This window comes from Psittacula echo (genome assembly GCF_963264785.1).
Source record: "Psittacula echo genome assembly, chromosome: 4".
Classification (NCBI taxonomy): domain Eukaryota; kingdom Metazoa; phylum Chordata; class Aves; order Psittaciformes; family Psittacidae; genus Psittacula; species Psittacula echo.
The window spans coordinates 105,513,824-105,530,272 of NC_137738.1; the positions used below are offsets into that span (position 1 = coordinate 105,513,824).

The 16,449-nt window shown below is 39.2% G+C and overlaps 1 protein-coding gene across 1 annotated transcript in view; it reads right to left on the reverse strand.

Moving 5' to 3' along the window:
• PKHD1 (PKHD1 ciliary IPT domain containing fibrocystin/polyductin) overlaps window positions 1–16,449 on the reverse strand; it is a gene marked incomplete at both ends in the record, with an annotated part of 251,755 nt that overhangs the window by 121,968 nt on the left and 113,338 nt on the right. The window contains 6 exons of the mRNA XM_080615087.1: window positions 1,113–1,225; window positions 5,552–5,685; window positions 8,163–8,288; window positions 9,322–9,516; window positions 11,106–11,263; window positions 12,203–12,410. Coding sequence (XP_080471213.1) covers window positions 1,113–1,225; window positions 5,552–5,685; window positions 8,163–8,288; window positions 9,322–9,516; window positions 11,106–11,263; window positions 12,203–12,410 — 934 coding nt within the window. The remainder of the gene's footprint in view (window positions 1–1,112; window positions 1,226–5,551; window positions 5,686–8,162; window positions 8,289–9,321; window positions 9,517–11,105; window positions 11,264–12,202; window positions 12,411–16,449) is intronic.

The following is a 16,449-nucleotide window of genomic DNA, read 5'->3' on the forward strand; positions in this document are numbered from 1 at the left end:
AACAGTTCTCTGACTGAGACTTTACCATTTAATCCAAAATCAAAACCTGGTGGATAGCAATATTTATTTTAGAGGTCTAAGCATGCCAGAGAAGCTTATGAGCTTTCAATCACCATCACCTTCAGATAAGCCTGACATGAATTTGGACAGATAAGGTTTTTCCATACCTTGGATTCCTTCAACTTGGTGTGCATCCTAAAGGTGCACTTCCCTGAACGCAGCCCCTTGGTTTGACCTTCTCTGAGATTAATATCCAAATTTCCTGAAATTTTGGTGATTCTGTCCATTGACTTTAAATACAACGTATATTTTTACTATCGTTCCTCTTTTATGGAAGTACAGGAAAAAGCTCTAGTAAATTGCCATTCCTGGATGCTGCAGGAACAACTGTTCTATATAACATTTGACATCCAAACAGCACTTTTTATGCCATTGGACTACAAAGTGATTAGTCGCTTCAATCTACTTAATTAGAGGCCAAATTCTAATAGCTGAGTGTTCATGCTGCTATGATATGAAGCATCTTGAGGTAAGAAATACCACTCCAGGTTGTATAAGCCAGTGTCAAGTCTCAAATGGTGGCATGAAGGAGATGTTCAAAGAGGAGTGTAAGAAAGAAATCATGTGCCTGTTCTTCTGAATGCCACCCTCTTCAGATCAAAACGTCTGGTATACTTTAAAATGAGCTTTCAATTCAACACATGAGCACATGCTTCAGTGCTTTGCTGTTAAATGGTTGATGAGGAAACGTGTTAAATGTGGCACCTTAAACTACATCAGGATCATTTAAACGAGGTGCTAAATTGGAGGAGCTTATTAACAGCACAGGGAAATAGTGAAAGTTAACAAACTGGGCTTGTGCACTGAATATTCTAGGAAACCATTCGTGATCAGGCCCTGAAAAACAGCCGAGCTATATGCTATCAAACACTGATTCTGCTCTGCTGTGGAGAACTTTGCTTACAAGAGAGCAAGCCCTAAAATCGCGCAAAATTAGGGAAAAAAGAAAATCCTGAAAGGAGGGGAAAAGCCTTTTATGGTCACCACTGCAGTCAACATTAACATTACTATGCACTGAAGGAAAATCTCTTTAACCAGAAATCCCCAAGTACCTTGTGCAGGAATGAGCTACATTCTTACTGAAGGACAGGAGAGGCATTTTGGATGGTCCCTCAGGGGAAAGATGAAACAAAAAGCCATACCCAGCAGCACACACTGTGTTACCCTGCAGAGAAACATATGTGACTATGAAAAAAGTTTACCACAGATTTCTGGAAATTAAAATAAATTTAAGAAAAACCCATATTAAAATTGCAGCTGAAATCCATTCAAAGTCTGATAAGTCTGGCTGGTAGAAACTGGTATCTTGCTTCTGTGTCCTCAGTCTTGTCCTGTTTTACTCTGTTCCTGCGCCAGTCTTCAAAAAAACTGTTCTCAAGAATAGAAGCAATAGACAATTTGTTTCAATAGAAACAAATGACAGAAAATTTCACTGTGAGGGTGGTGAGGCCCTGGCACAGGTTGCCCAGAGAAGCTGTGGCTCCCCATCCCTGGCAGCGTTCAAGGCCAGGTTGGACAGGACTTGAAGCAACCCAGTCTAGTGCAAGTGAGTTATTTGAGTTATATACAGTGGGTTAGGAGCTTTTCTACTCTAGGGAAATAAACTTCTCTTACCTGATTCATTTGGACAGCAGCCAAACCTAGATGGTTTTGGATGGTGCCCGTGTAGCAATGTTTTCACATGCACATCTAAGCACAATCCCTCTCACCTACCTTAGATGTGTAAAAATTTTATGCTAAAGTCCAGACTGGTAAACTTAGGCTCCCTTTCCAGGAAAAAAATAAGGCACATGCAATTCTTCTGCATGAGGCAGAGGGCAATTCTTCTGGTCTATCCTTAGATAAGATCAATTGTTCTCTGGAGCTATTCAGTTCTCCAAGGGGACTCTAAGATGATCTTTCTTTCAGCTGTAAGAAAAGCTTGTTCTCTAAGATCAGGACTAACACCCACCACTGCCATTCATAGTCACTGGACAGTGTTAAAACACTAATGACTTTTTGGTCTCTTATGGTCCAAATCAAAGCTGAGCCTGGTGACCTAGAGGTGAAAGCCTTCATATACGAATTACTTTCTTCTGACCCATCCAAGTGTGTTCCCTGCAGTTGTGATCTCTGACATCTGTCAAGTAACAAACTATCAATATCCAAAGCACTGCTTTGTCTATCCGCTGGTAAAACTGCTGCTTTTTCTGAAAGCACAGCCACAGACCCTTTTCCTTTAACAAAATACTTCTGCAGTCCAGTCACATTATTTGCAGGATCTTTTACTTGTGATTCCAATCCCGTGTTCTACAGATGATTCATAAGGAAAAACCTGCATATTTATTCAGCCAGCTAGTGGCTGGAGGGCAGGGGTTTTAGGCAAGCAAGGAATTTTGTGTGGAAATCAATTCTTTGTGGAAGGTAGTGTATTACGAAAGTCCATGCAACCAAAATTCCAGAGAGAAATTACCTTCCTGAACATGCCAAATACCTGCAGGTGTTCACTGCAAGTCAGTAAAATAAAGTGGCTGACATTTTAAGTGTCTCTTAACTGTACAATACTGCTAATGTAAATATTTTGTGAATTTCTTTTAGATAGCCAGAACTCAAACTGTTGACATTAAAGATGACATAAAAGCTCTAGAGAGTGCACCCAGCACCTCTCCCCTAGTTTCAAAACCTGGCAGGATGCAAGAGGTACCCCCAATGGGCTCTCTTCAATGTGTGCTCACCTTGCAGATGGTTTTAGAAAAGATCTCAGTAGGGATGAAATGCTGAGAAAAAATTGACATGGAACAGATGCAGCTTCCCCTCTTTAGTACTGTGGAAAATGGCTAGGTTGAGTGATACTGGGAGACAAACTCATTTGTCAACAGCGTGACCATCAGTGACTCCTCTGACATGGAAACACAGGCTGGTCTCCACCCTATTAATTCATTTAAGCTGTTTCCTGGTCCTCAACACCACAGCAAGAAAGGAAAGGGAGGATGTTTGTCGAATTTCTTAAACCCAGTCTGTATGTTGTTATATGCGTGCTGGCTCTGGGATTTAAAGTCATTGAATGTTTATGAATAGGAAGCTATATGAAAGGTCCAAGACCCAGTGGGTCCAAGGGAGCCAAGAGGAAAAGATAAAAAAACGTTTTCTATTCCTGCACACAAAAAGAAAACCAGGGCTATATGGCACGCATTTCAGTGACAAAAGAGCCAATATCAAAGAGCAGCATCTTCTGTTCTTCATGCTGCTAACATTTAAAAGTCAAGAAACCAGTCTACTAATGAAATTGTATTAAGACACTAAAAATTAATAACCAGGGCTTCCATACTTTACTAAAAAAAAACCCTAACACAAACTAATCTTGTAATAACTATTTTCCACTTATACTATATGAGTATAAAATTTTATCTAACAGCCTTTTTCACAAATGCACTTGAGAGCTTAAGTCAAATGGAAACCAGTGGGAACTGGGTCTCCGAATGTCTTTGCAGGCTCAGGTTTGAATGACTGCTGTTCCAGTTTCAATGCTGCTTAGGAGACCACCAATTTTCAAGCAAATTTTAGCTCTTCAGTCACCCATGCAAATTTAGGCTCCCAAGTAAATTGAGTAGTTATGAAAATATTATTGAAGGACTCACCAAACAAACACAAAACCTATCACTTAACATTAAAATCTAGAGGAGGAAAATTCTATGTTCCATTTCATGGCCTGGAAACCAGGGAATGAGAAGATGAGCCTTTCCCATTCAGACCTCCTTATTAAATTACCTAGAAAGCAATGTCCAGTTCTTGAGCCATTCAACCAGTTAAAAGGTGCTGAAACTCTGTAACATCATGTTGCTGGCCTTGGACCAATATCCCTTGCATTTAATGATTAATACTGTACTAAGAAAAAGTCCACAAGACACAAGTGTCTTGCCTGGAAGAAGTGTGAATTTTTCTCTTAATATCCATGTCCTTTCACGTCTTTTGTTGAGCACTGCTAGATGCTGTAGAAGAGTAAGTGCAGCTAAAAACAATTTTAAGCTAGGTAACATCCTCATATTTTTCTTTTGCTGCTGAAACGCCTCAAATAGCCCACTCTGAGAGACCGATGACAATGAGGTTTATCAGCAACCCTTCAAGGGCCATCTGTTATTCTGCCTTGAGTAGCACACCTCTGGAGAGCAGACTTAACGCCAGTGTTCAGGTACGCAGCCACAGATGCTGCTTTGGGGTTATCTGTGAAGACATGTGAACCGAGAGAGCTAAACAAATGTGCTAAAAACCAACCACAGTCATTTCACACGTACTCACAGAGATAATTGAAGCAAACCTTTTCAAAAACTGAGCCAATGGCAATCAAGTAGACAGCTCCAGGGTAAGTCAGTGCATGATAGTACAAAAGTCTGTGTTTAGCAGAGCTGAAATTCATGTGATTCTGCCTAGTTGTTGTTTTTTTTAACCATATTTGATGGTCTTAAAAATGATAAATATGCCCTTGAGGGAATTGCAGAAAGTTCTCTCCTGCTTCCTAAGTAATATCGTCTTCATTCTAACACACGAAATGTGTTGGTCTCTTTTTCACCTTCAAATTTATGTGCAATTCTTTCTTCTTGGAGCAGAAGCCCAGGGGCAACCAGGTCTTCACATACAGTTAATAACTGATTTGGTTTCGGTGGGTTAGTAATAGAACAGGTTCGGATTTATTTTTTTAATGAAAATCTGCATTTTTCACAACTGAAACTGTGTTAAGAAAGGTCAGTTTCAATGAAATTCCAGATTTAAAATAGTTGAGAAGGATTAATGGTTTGAAATCATATTTTTTTCCGTGAAACACTTACAAGTAACTCTTTATTCTAAAATGTAAGCGACTTGAACAAGACAAAAAAGTATGAACTAAAAGAAAGCATCAGAGAATTAGTGAATAAAAAGATTTTTACTGCACTTAACTTTTTGATGTGAGGGCTTTTTGAGAGTTCAATGCTTTATCACTATTTAGAAAACAGAAGCTTAGTTTCTTTTAAAATCAATGTCATTTTCATAGAACAAGGAACACATTCGCCTTCTCACCCTGAAATGTAAATCTTGGACTGTACAGAAGTTGTCATTTTATATTCAGACAGGGGCACATTTGATATAGCTGAATGCTCATGTGCTTGTCATCAGTCCATTAAAATTGAGATTATTTTGGTGGGGTTTTTTTTAATTCTAAAGAAGCTGAGCCTAAGCATTTTCCCAGTTTTTCTGAATCCATGAGTATTAAAAAACAAAGTATCCCAGGATGAAGGATATCACTGCAATATTTTGTCCCACTCAAGTGTGGTAAAATTTTCAGTATTAAATTTGCCTGTGAATATAATTTATTTTGTAATATGCACTTGTTTTAATATCCCACCACAAGCACAGTTTCTGACAGCTCAGCCAAGAATGAAATGCTGTGTATATGATCTCCCAGATAAATGAATCTCCTTATCTTCCTAATATCTTTGATTAGAAAGGAAATGTTTCTTTTTATACCTGTAGTCCTTACCTTGATGTGGTTGGCAGGAGCCCTGATGTAGATCCCTGCTGGTGACAGTGTCTCAATGTTGGATAAGCCATCGGTTCCAGAAAGGCTAATCACTATGTTGTTATTGACACTGTTCCCCTCTTCCAGTCCCTCTCCTTTAAGAAAGAAATTAAAAAACAGCTCACCACAGTGGTGCCCAGCATGGAAAAGGAAAGGCTGTGCTCTTCAGAAATGTCAGAAGCCACAATCAAGAGCTGATCAACATTGTAAACATGATAAAAGCCAGTTTCCGACACAAAAAGCTTAGACTTTAACAAGATAAAAACAATCAGGGAAAGTAATACTATAACACATTCTACAAGGAAGCAACAGAGACAGTGATTCCACAATTCAGTATGCACAAGACCCTGTACCAGGTGCTATATATGAATACAACACCAGACATACTGTACCACAGGTTTATGGAGAAATTGATAAAAAGGATACTATAAAGCACATTTACAATTGGAAAAAGAGAGATTCATAATGGAGAAGCAGCTCACCTATGCACAGCACATGCAGGTCTGCTTCTGGCAGTACTAGAATTAAAAGTCCTGTCTGTCTATCTGTCTATCTATCTCTCTATCTATCTATCTATCTATCTCATCTCTTGTGTCTCCATCCACTATATTGCTTACCTGTTAGAAAATTTCTAGATAGACTTAAAAGCACCTGGTACAGCTCTGCACACAAGTGGGAGGTTTCCCCCCCTAAACAATGAAATATGAGAAGATAAAGGAAAAATCAATCAACCAATTGATCATACAACTCAGAGTCATGGTGGTGCCCCAGATCTAGTAACAGTCTTAAAGTAAGAAATAATAATAATAACTGAAACCAGAAATATCTGTTTAAATTACAGCATAAAGAAATGTGCCACCAAACAGCAAAAAGTGAACGGTCCCATACAAATCAAGTCCAAACCAGGAGACATGAACACAACTCCCACTACTCTAGTGTTTTGGAAGCAGTGTACAAAGTGGAACATCTCTGTTTGTCCCACACTAGGAGCAAGCAAAACCTGTTTAGTTTTGTTTACCAAATATAAATTATTATCTGCAAATATACCTGCTCAAGTTCTAATCCAAGTATAGATCCCTTCTCCAATCATTATTACCCTAAATGTAAGCTACAACACAAGAAACCCTATGTCCTTTGGTTTTGTGGGTGTCACTTATTATTTTTAGCCTTCTTCTCTGTCTTCTGAGCCTTTCTTCAGTTTTGGAACAAGATCCATTTAGGAAGTATTTTCTTTCCAGGCTGTATTTACTACAAACACTGCCACTACCAAAGCATGAACAGGATCCTAAAGCAGTCCTTTTGATAGCGATATAGGCTTTCGAGGTGACATAAAAGGTCTTGGCTTCCAAGCTGAGACCTGGTGTGTCAATTAATTTTAAGCCCAGAGCAACTTTTTATGACTGTCTTGCAAACCTCCTGAAAATAAGGGTTTTAGATGAAATCACTGAAGGAGTCCAATTCTGGTGCTGCAAATAGTCAGCTATAATAAATATTCCTTCACAGGCAACAAAATGATATATAAATTCATCCATCAGACCCTCTGGAGCTGCTGGCAGTGAAGCCATTAAAGACATCTGGGGATAAGGTGTATTCAGGCTAAAACCTCAGTGGAAACATTTAGTTCAGCCCACAGTCCTTTAACTCAGACACATGTCCTAGCACGAGTAAACCAAGGCATGCTGGCATGTTGGAGATCTTGTTCTGCTTCCCCAGGGCCACAAGGGCTCTCTGCATCACCTTGGGCAAGTAGTTGCAGCTCTCTGAGACAGCTCTCTTAATCTGCAAGATGTGTACGATCTCTCTCATTTTATAGTCTCCGCTGTTTAAATCATAATCTATCACCTCTCATTACGTTTATGCACAGGACCTAGCATAGGGACTCGCTGCATGTGTAGAACTGCAGGATCAAGACTGAAGGCTTTTTTCCCCCCCTCTGTTTATCTTAAAATTGGTCATTTTTATTCCATCTCTGATGGAAAACAAAAATTGAGCTATATCTTTAGGTATTCAGGCAACATGAGATCCCAGCAGAAGATGTTGCAAGTCAGTCTCCTGATGGTTAGTTAGGAGAAATATTTTGTTGTTTAACATTTTTGTTGCTCCAAGCTCCCATTTATTTAAGCTCTAAATCCTCTGCTTAACTTTTAACATATGCTTTCACTCCATTATCTTCTATGTCAAATGACTGAAGCTAAAGGTAAGTATGTTCTTAAATGCTTCACTGAACTGGGGTCTTAAATATTGTGTAATGGTGCTCTTCCAAAGGCAGATAAATCAATCCACTGAAAAAAAATCATCTTTCACTTGTACACTTTAAAAAAAGGATCCAGATGAAGTAAAGACTGACCTGAGGAAACAGAGTGGATGGTTGAATGGAAATAGCTGCAAGAAGTTGCCTGTGGAATCATGGCAGCTTTATTCCAGATTCACCGATACGAGAAAATGCTGATGATCTGATTAAAGTTCTCAGGGTGCAGTTAAGGATCTGCTGTTCTTTCCTCCAAAAGCATTTCATGAAAATGGCAATCAGTGCATGTTGTTACATGTATTAATATTTTCCTACTTCACTTACCCAGCAGAAGCCCATGGCCTGAAATGTTATAGAAAACATTACTGTCCACACTAAGGTTTGAGATCCCAGTCAGATGGAGTCCTTGTCCAAAGGAGTCCAAAACACAACAGCCGCGTATGTAAGAGTCTGGAAAGAAATGAGTGTTGTGAGCAAAAAGCACAGTGTAGACTGAGGGTTGAGAGAATTTTATAGTAGCTTGTCATTGATGATGTGTAATTAATCCTTTTGGCTTCAGCTGCCCACCTGTACTCATTCCAGCAATTCCAACAGGCAGGAATTGGTGAGATGAGCACAGTAGGGGAATGGGACCTTGAGTGCAGAAATAGGTTAATGGAGAAGGCCCACTATTCTGAGGAAGGAGGAGGGGATCCAGTGAAAGGAGAGAGTAGGTTCCCACAGTCAAAGTATGTTATGAGTTGATTGAAGTTATGGGTGATTGAAGTGGGATTGAAGGAGAAGAAGGATATCTCAGAAAGGCAATGAGCACAAGGCAGCTATTTTGTACACCTTTTCTAGCCAGGAATGACGACATGCCCACTATACTCCAGGCTTATGGCCAGTGCTGCCTTCTGACACCAGGAAGCCAAGATTCTCAGACAGTAACAAACATGGCATAGGAAAGGCAAAAGGGTGGCTTAGCTGGAGGCAGAAGCCCCATACAGTATCCTTAAAACATTATTTGAGCCCACCTAATTTGATCCTATAACCACCAGTCTTCAGAGCCCTCATTGCCACATCCACAGGGATGAATTTTGCACTTACCACAGACAAAATCAAAAGAACTTAATCTGTTCCTTAATCTTCAGGTGACAGAATTAAATTTTGGTCTATGGAACCACACAGCCCTGAGCCACCTCTGGGCTCTCTCACAATATATTAGCTCGTTCATTTCCAGAGCTAGAAGTAGTATGCCAACTCAGAGGTGTGGAATAAAAATGAAATATTATTTTAGGAAGAAGCTGGCCAGAGATGCAAAGGAGCTAAAGTACCTTTAAGCACTCTATCAAGTTTCACTTGGGCTTAGACTACAGATGAATTTTTCTCATGTTTACTAGTCCACTTTGTCATCTAACCAGAGAGCTGAGCAGGTTTTGAGGACATCTGCTCCAGCTTCGGGCAGGAAAAGGTGAACACATGAGATCATTCAGGCCCGACTCACCTGCCATCTTTGCGCTGCCGGCAACAGTGAGGGCACTGCGGTGCTGTCGAAACGCTTGGCCCATGTGGCGGAATTGGACCCCTTCCACCTGAAGCCGACTTGCCTCCCCTTGGAAGGCCTCTACAACCAGGATGGCCCCCAGGTCCCGAGCTCCCAGATGCCTCTCGCTTCGCTTGTACTGACACCTGGAGCCACCTAGAATACAACCAGGTGTGAGCTGTCAGTGTTACTTCTCTGTGGTGACCACAGGATGTGCAGGGTGACTCAACAAACATCATGGGACCCACCACATTGGCTCAGTAAGATGTTCAGCAGTGATCTAAAACATGGGACCAAAGACAAATAGCCACAGGCAAGCATATTAGATACTCCCTTTAAATATCCTCATGGTTCCTTTCCTAAGAGTCTAGACATTTTTAGAGGAACATATATTAAAACCAGCAGGAAGCTGTGGTAGTTTTATGCCTTGGAAAGTTTCTTGTGTTCAATTTTAAATAGTCCTATGCATGGGAAAGATGGATTTGACATTGATTTACTGTGGGTGAGGTTCCAGAAAAGGGGATTTGGCACGGATGTACTGAACTAAACTGAAATGAGAACATTTTGAAATTTCTTTAAAACTCTCACTCTACTGACTCTCCCTGCAGATGGATATGGAGCTTTTATTAACGCTTTCCTAAAGACAAGGAAACTAAGTCACAGGGCTAGGGAAGGCATCAACGTTCCTCAAAGACATCCTTCCACAGATGTGTGCTTGGGATATTTTAGTATGAGGGGATTCAGGCTATGAATGAGCACCTTGGGCTTGTTCAGTGGAAGCTCAGAGGGGATCTCAAATTCCAGCACTGCCTGCTTATGCTCAGTAATGTTCATTTTTCTTTCAAAGAAGGTAAATTAACCACAAAAAACACTGCTCACTCATCTTCTGGTGACTCCTCTGAAAAATCCCCCTATCCTTTAACTCAAATAAAACCCTCAAACACTTAGCATATTTCAGAATATATTTATGAGTTCCACAGAAAATGGACCATAAATCCATGAGTAATATAAGCAGTTGGCTGCTGGATATCAAATGAAGTCTGGTGTCACAGTCTGAAAGTCCAAGGCATTTTATTTTAAAGGAAACCTTACACCTGGGTTGCCAGATAACCTAACTCTCCTTAAATTATAATTGCTGTGTCTGATTCTGCTTTTTCATCAGCTGGTGTAAATCAGGAAGCCACCTGTCAAATTTCATGGTGTATCATACAGGTAAAACTAAAGGAGAACCAAAATACCTGACATTTGTTACTATATGCTACAAGAAACCATCACCTGTTATTTTTTATTGGTATCCCTAAATACGAAACAACATCTCAATATTTTACACTGAAGAGTACAAACAGCATAGGGCTGGTTTGTTTTTCCTTCTTTTTAAAGTGACTTAACAGTAAACACAATTAAAAATTTAATGTATTATGTACACTGAAACATGTTTTCAGAAGGTACTTTCTTTTCTACACCCTTAGGCTCAGGCAAAATTAAAGGGTCTTTCCCAAGATGGCTTGAAACAACAGTGTGAAAATAATACATCTGAGATATTACCATGAAAGGGAGTTCAGCTCTCGAGATTTCACACTTCAATGTCAAACAATGTTTGGAACGATAAACTCACTTTGCTGGCATTGGTATGTCTCAATGTTATGTTATCACGAAAGAGTTCTAATACACAGTAGCACCACAATGTGATTTTAATGGAACTATTCTACTTCTCAGTACATTTATGTGAGAAAAGACCTCCTCACCTATTGTAACACCTGCTTTTACACACTGCCTGAGATGTGACATCCTCTCCATCGTGACATTTCCTTGAACAACAACCCTTCTGCTAATCAGTGCCACCAGAGCACTCAAAGGCAGACCTTGGCCATTCACCCATCCTTCTCCAACACTGTGGGAGTATCTAAGGAAAAACACAAAAAAGACACAAAAACATCTGCACCTGTCAGGTGACAATAATGATGTTTATCTTAAGTTTATAACTGCAATTGCCCAAATTCAGAGCTTGTTTCAGTCCTTTTTTTTTCTATGGACTGTGGTCAGATCCACTGTGTTTGCATATATAGGCTAAGCATATTTTTCTTGGCCGATGTTTACTTTCATCTTTTTGTCTTTCAAGCTCGCAAATTTTCCTTAGATTATGTATGTTTACAGCAAAATATTTCAGCATTCAAATTTTCTTCCTAGAACATATTTGTGTGAAAACCATCAATACTTTTTTCCTCAAGCCCCAAATATTCCTGAAAATGATACCATTAATCTTCCTGAGCATTTGAGTTGGTTTGCTTGCAAAGAGCAACACATTTCAACACCAATAATGAGATGAAATACAGTTTGTCCAAGATCTCCATGCACAGAAGACAATGAGAACATAAGGCAGTGAAACTACCACTCACTGGAAACTTGGAAGGAGTATTTCCAAACTGAAGTCATTCACTTTGAGTGTGTTGTTAATCAGCTTAAGAAAATCAGTAAAGAAGGGATGATTTTTTTTAAAAAAATAAGACATTTTTGTGAAAAAAATTACACTTTCTCAAGAAATGACAAAGAAATTTCTTTGTCAACCCTATGCTGAGGCCACTGGACTTTACTCATCATCAGTGTTTTCTGCTTCAAAGGTTTTCTGAGTTCATGGTAATGATAAGGAATTTAACTATAGTCAGAAACAGTCAGGATTGAGAATCCGCTAGCTTTAGGGGGAGGAAGAAACCAAAATATGTCTGACCACTTTTGTTAAAGGGATTTATATAGTTATTATGTCCCACAGGAAACAGCAAATCTACACTTTGATCATATTTTCCCCGGTTTAGTGTAGAAATCCCCTTGGCCCTTGAAAGAATACCTGAGTGGTGATCTAAGGTACAGCTCCGTGTTGTTTACAGACTCAATAACAGCCATTTCTTCTTGCTGCTGCACATCTCCAAGGCCTGTCCTTCCCACCACTATTTCATCACCAGGCTGCCAGTCAACAGGTTCCTGGAGCACTAATCGTGTGTCATTAGCATGAGCTGATGATTTCAAGTGTGTGAAGGATACTTGGGGCATCCAGCCTCAAAAAAGAAAGAAAGAAAAAAAGAAATTAATGCAAGTCAATCAACATCAAAAACCAGGAGCATCATGCTTAGAAATCACTGCCTCATTTGGATCATCCTATAGTTATTCATTTATTTCTGATGCTGTGTAAAAGAAACAGATTAATGCTATGAAAGAGGGTTTGTGCACATCTGCTTGGATCAGAAATGCAGTGTTTTCCAAATGACATCTTCATTTCATATCTTTTGCCTTTATTGGTCCCCAAAAAAAGCTGAAAAAACATGCTTGAAATAAGTTTGCTCAGCTGACTGTTGCTCATGTGAGGAACATCCTCTTCTTAAGAATCCTCTACGACCGACAGAAAAAAACACTCTCTGCAGGGACCATCATCCATCTCTGAATGCAAAAAGCACTTTGAATTATCAGCTTCTACAGTCAAGTGTCCAAAATGACATGAATCTAGACCTACAAGTAATTTGCGTTCACAAAACCAAACGTTTCTGTTAGCAACATTTAGGTAACACGTGCATAGATAAATATCACTACTTTTAAAAACTTTAAGAGTGACTACAGATTGCTCATCTAGCAGCATGTGGTGTTCTTAACACTGTCTTCACTGGAGGATACAAAATAAGGGGTCAATTTTTGAAATCTTGGGTTAAGAGAAAAAAAAGATATTTTTATCAAATCTTGGCCAATGCATTATTCAAAAAAATTGTTAGTAAGGGAACTAAAAAAACTCCCTCATTTTTTTCCATATCAGTTTTCCTTTTAAAAATAAGAAAGGTAAAAATGTAAAAACTCCAATATCTTCCTTAAAAATAAAAAAAAAAAAAAAGAAAAAAAAAGTAGGTGTTTCATGTGAAAAGAATTTCCTTCAGCCTATTTCATCCAAAAGTGGAAATAACAAAATAACAACACATGCTATTTTAAATGTTTTAACTCTGGGGAATTTTCCCAGAAAACTTGAATCTCAGAAAACCCTGCTAAACCATATTTTTGGTGAGGCCTTGATCTGGCCAGACTACAAAACACGTTTTCAACCTTAAGGTGAAGGACCCTGGGGATGAGATACAGGTTTGGCAAGCAGTGTGGATAAGATCAGCAGGATGAAGAAGAGCCCCTCCATCGCAACCTTAGGCCACCACTGGAAGACAATAGCAAGGTTACAACTGCGGTTTTCCAAATTTGCTCTTCTTCAGTGGACATACTACCAAGCCTGTGTACAACAAGCCCCAGATATGAAACATTTCACTCTCCCTTTTACACTTCTTTCCTTTACCCTTACTGAAGTTTGTTTTAACTCCTGACATTGCTTGTTCCCTAACGGGCTTTGGAAGAGATTGGTCCAGTGAGATCCAACACAATGAACACCATCGGGGGAAAGTATGTGCCTCATACACCCACCTTTAGTATATTTTTCCTTCTATCCTTTGCAATAGATCATAATTTACCTTTAGCCCACAGCAAGTTACTGTCCTCCCTGGCTGTACTATAGAAAAGTAATAACACCAGAAATCACTGAGGGTAGAGGTTGCATCCAATAAATCATTTTCAAATTATTTTAAGCAAGCTTCTCTCCCTCCATATCCTGTTTCACTTTCTTGTTGCTTATAGTCTGGTATTCCAATTCATTCCTTAATGAAGATGGAAATAAGGAGTGGCACCTACAATTCAGTAAATTCACCACAGGATACAGAAGGAAGAATCAAGTCTTTAGAATCTGTCATCTTGAAGTACATTTGAGCATCTGCTCTGTGTGTCATGATTGTCACCTAAACCTAGCTGAGATAATTCTGACTTGTTATCTTTTCTTTTTTCTTAAATCAGACTTGAAATTTCTCAACCTACAGCTAAGCAAATCTCCCAGACATCCTTCACTTAATGTGCTGTAGCTCATATCATGGAACTGGTTTGGAATGCATCATATGGATTTCCTTCAGATGAAACTAATGCAGAAGCTGTAATACAGTAGGACATATAATACACTTCATGTGCTAATGGAACAAGACTGGAATGACTCTACAGTAGCCCCCAAAATACATAGAGTGTGGACCCTACATCCTCAGCACCTAGATCATTTGCTCTACAGATCTGCTTTTATTGGGACACACTGTTTTTTAATGTAGACATAGCAGAAGCCCACCTTGCAATGTTCATGAGCACAAACATCAAAGATTTTCCCTGTGAGATCTCATCCTCAACACAGCTTTAGCCTGCTCAAAGAAACCCTCTCTTAATGTCAGCCTATGTGCATTCTTCTACTAGCAGCAGTCTCATCATCTTTATTCATTTACCTTCTTTCACTGAGTGATCCTTGTGAATTTTTAGGACTCACATAAAAGCGAAAATGTGACAGCAGCCATCTGCATGTTGAGCAGCAGACAATTTTTCTCCATCTCTGGACATTTTGTTTATAGTACTGATTTGTGTGCATATGTTAATGTGTGTTTGCGTGCATCTGTGGCCAGACACACAACTGACTCCCGTTGTGTACATCTGTCACACATATACTACAGCAACACTGCTGGGCAACAATTCTTGTCATTAAGAGGTGCAAACCATCATTCTGCATTCAAAATATGCTCAAATAGAAAAGGCTTGTTTCAGGCTGTTCTCCAAGCTGTGAAACAAAATTTTTTTTAAGAAAACATTCTCAAGATTGTTTGTGGGTTTTTTTTATTTCTCCTAAAAGAAGAGTATTCAAGGACCCAAGCACACACTTTTTTTGTTTTCCTTCTTTTCTTTTTTTTTTTTGTTGGTTTGTTTTGATTTTTTACTGTGCTCCGTCTCTCCCATTTCACAGTTTGTTTTATCTATTTTCCTGATGATTCATGTGGGGTCATGCACAGGTTTTGGTCAGTGATACTTTTCTTGTCAAGTCACCAATGAGAGAGCATAAGGGAGGCTTCTTTGCCTTTACTATAACATATTCCTAGCCCTGTTTTGGTGGCATCGTTTCATATACCCAAACAGAAATGTACTACACTGTTCCTCGAGCAGTTATTATCCATTGATGTTTAAATCGCTCATTCCTCTTTCTAGGAAAAAAAAAAATACATCTGGTAAACATAAAAATTCACTTTTTTAAAGATAAAAAAGTATACATAGCAACCTATATCTCACATGATTCAAATTATGGGAAAACATACAACCCCTTCTTCTTCAACTTTGATATCAAACAGGCTTAAACAAAGGTAGCTTGAAAAAGAGCACAACACACACCAAGCCCCTCAGTTATATCACTGGTGTCTGCAGTTGACTTGATTTAGTTTGAAGACTGTGGATTGGTATCAGGTCCTTAAACATGTCATTTTGTGTGTACAACTGGTCTCTAGCTGCTGTTGCAGAATGACATTGGTTTGACTACAGTCTCATGTCATATCTGCCACACCTTCATAGATAACTTGGGGTACCAACACAGGTATGAAATGGTCCTTGTATTAACACTCAGGTAACTGAACAGCCAAACATCTAACAGATAGTCAAATCAAACTGCTTCTTCTCGAAGAAGTTTCCAGGTCTCTGCTCACCTACCAGGGATGGGCTACCCAGATGGGATACACCACTTTTCAGGGACACTCATACACCCAGCTTTTAAATGGGGAGGTGAAATGTGATGATGAACATCCTGGGAGAGAATGAGCTCCAGCTGGGAGATAATTTTCATTTCCCATAGGTCTTTTGCAGATTCTTTCCTTTAAGAAACCAACAAACTCTCTACAAAGACCATGAACTGCTAAAAATGATTCCTGGAACAAAACCCCCTGTCCCTGTGGTCTGTCTCCAAGACCACTTTCTGGAGGCTCAGAGACCTCTTTCTTGTTTCCCCTTGAAAACAGAGTCTATTTCAGATAAAACATGCAGGATTCATAAAGTAACTTTCAGTGATTAGGACTGGGCTGTGCAGTAGGTAAATAAATGACTTGTTTGAGAATAGAAGGTTTAAAAGACCAAGAGCTGTGGTATATTTAAATTATTTCTTAAAAAAAAGAAAAGTACTGCAAGCAGAAACACTCAAAAGTGCTGAAAAATAGATGAATCTGTATGAGTCCT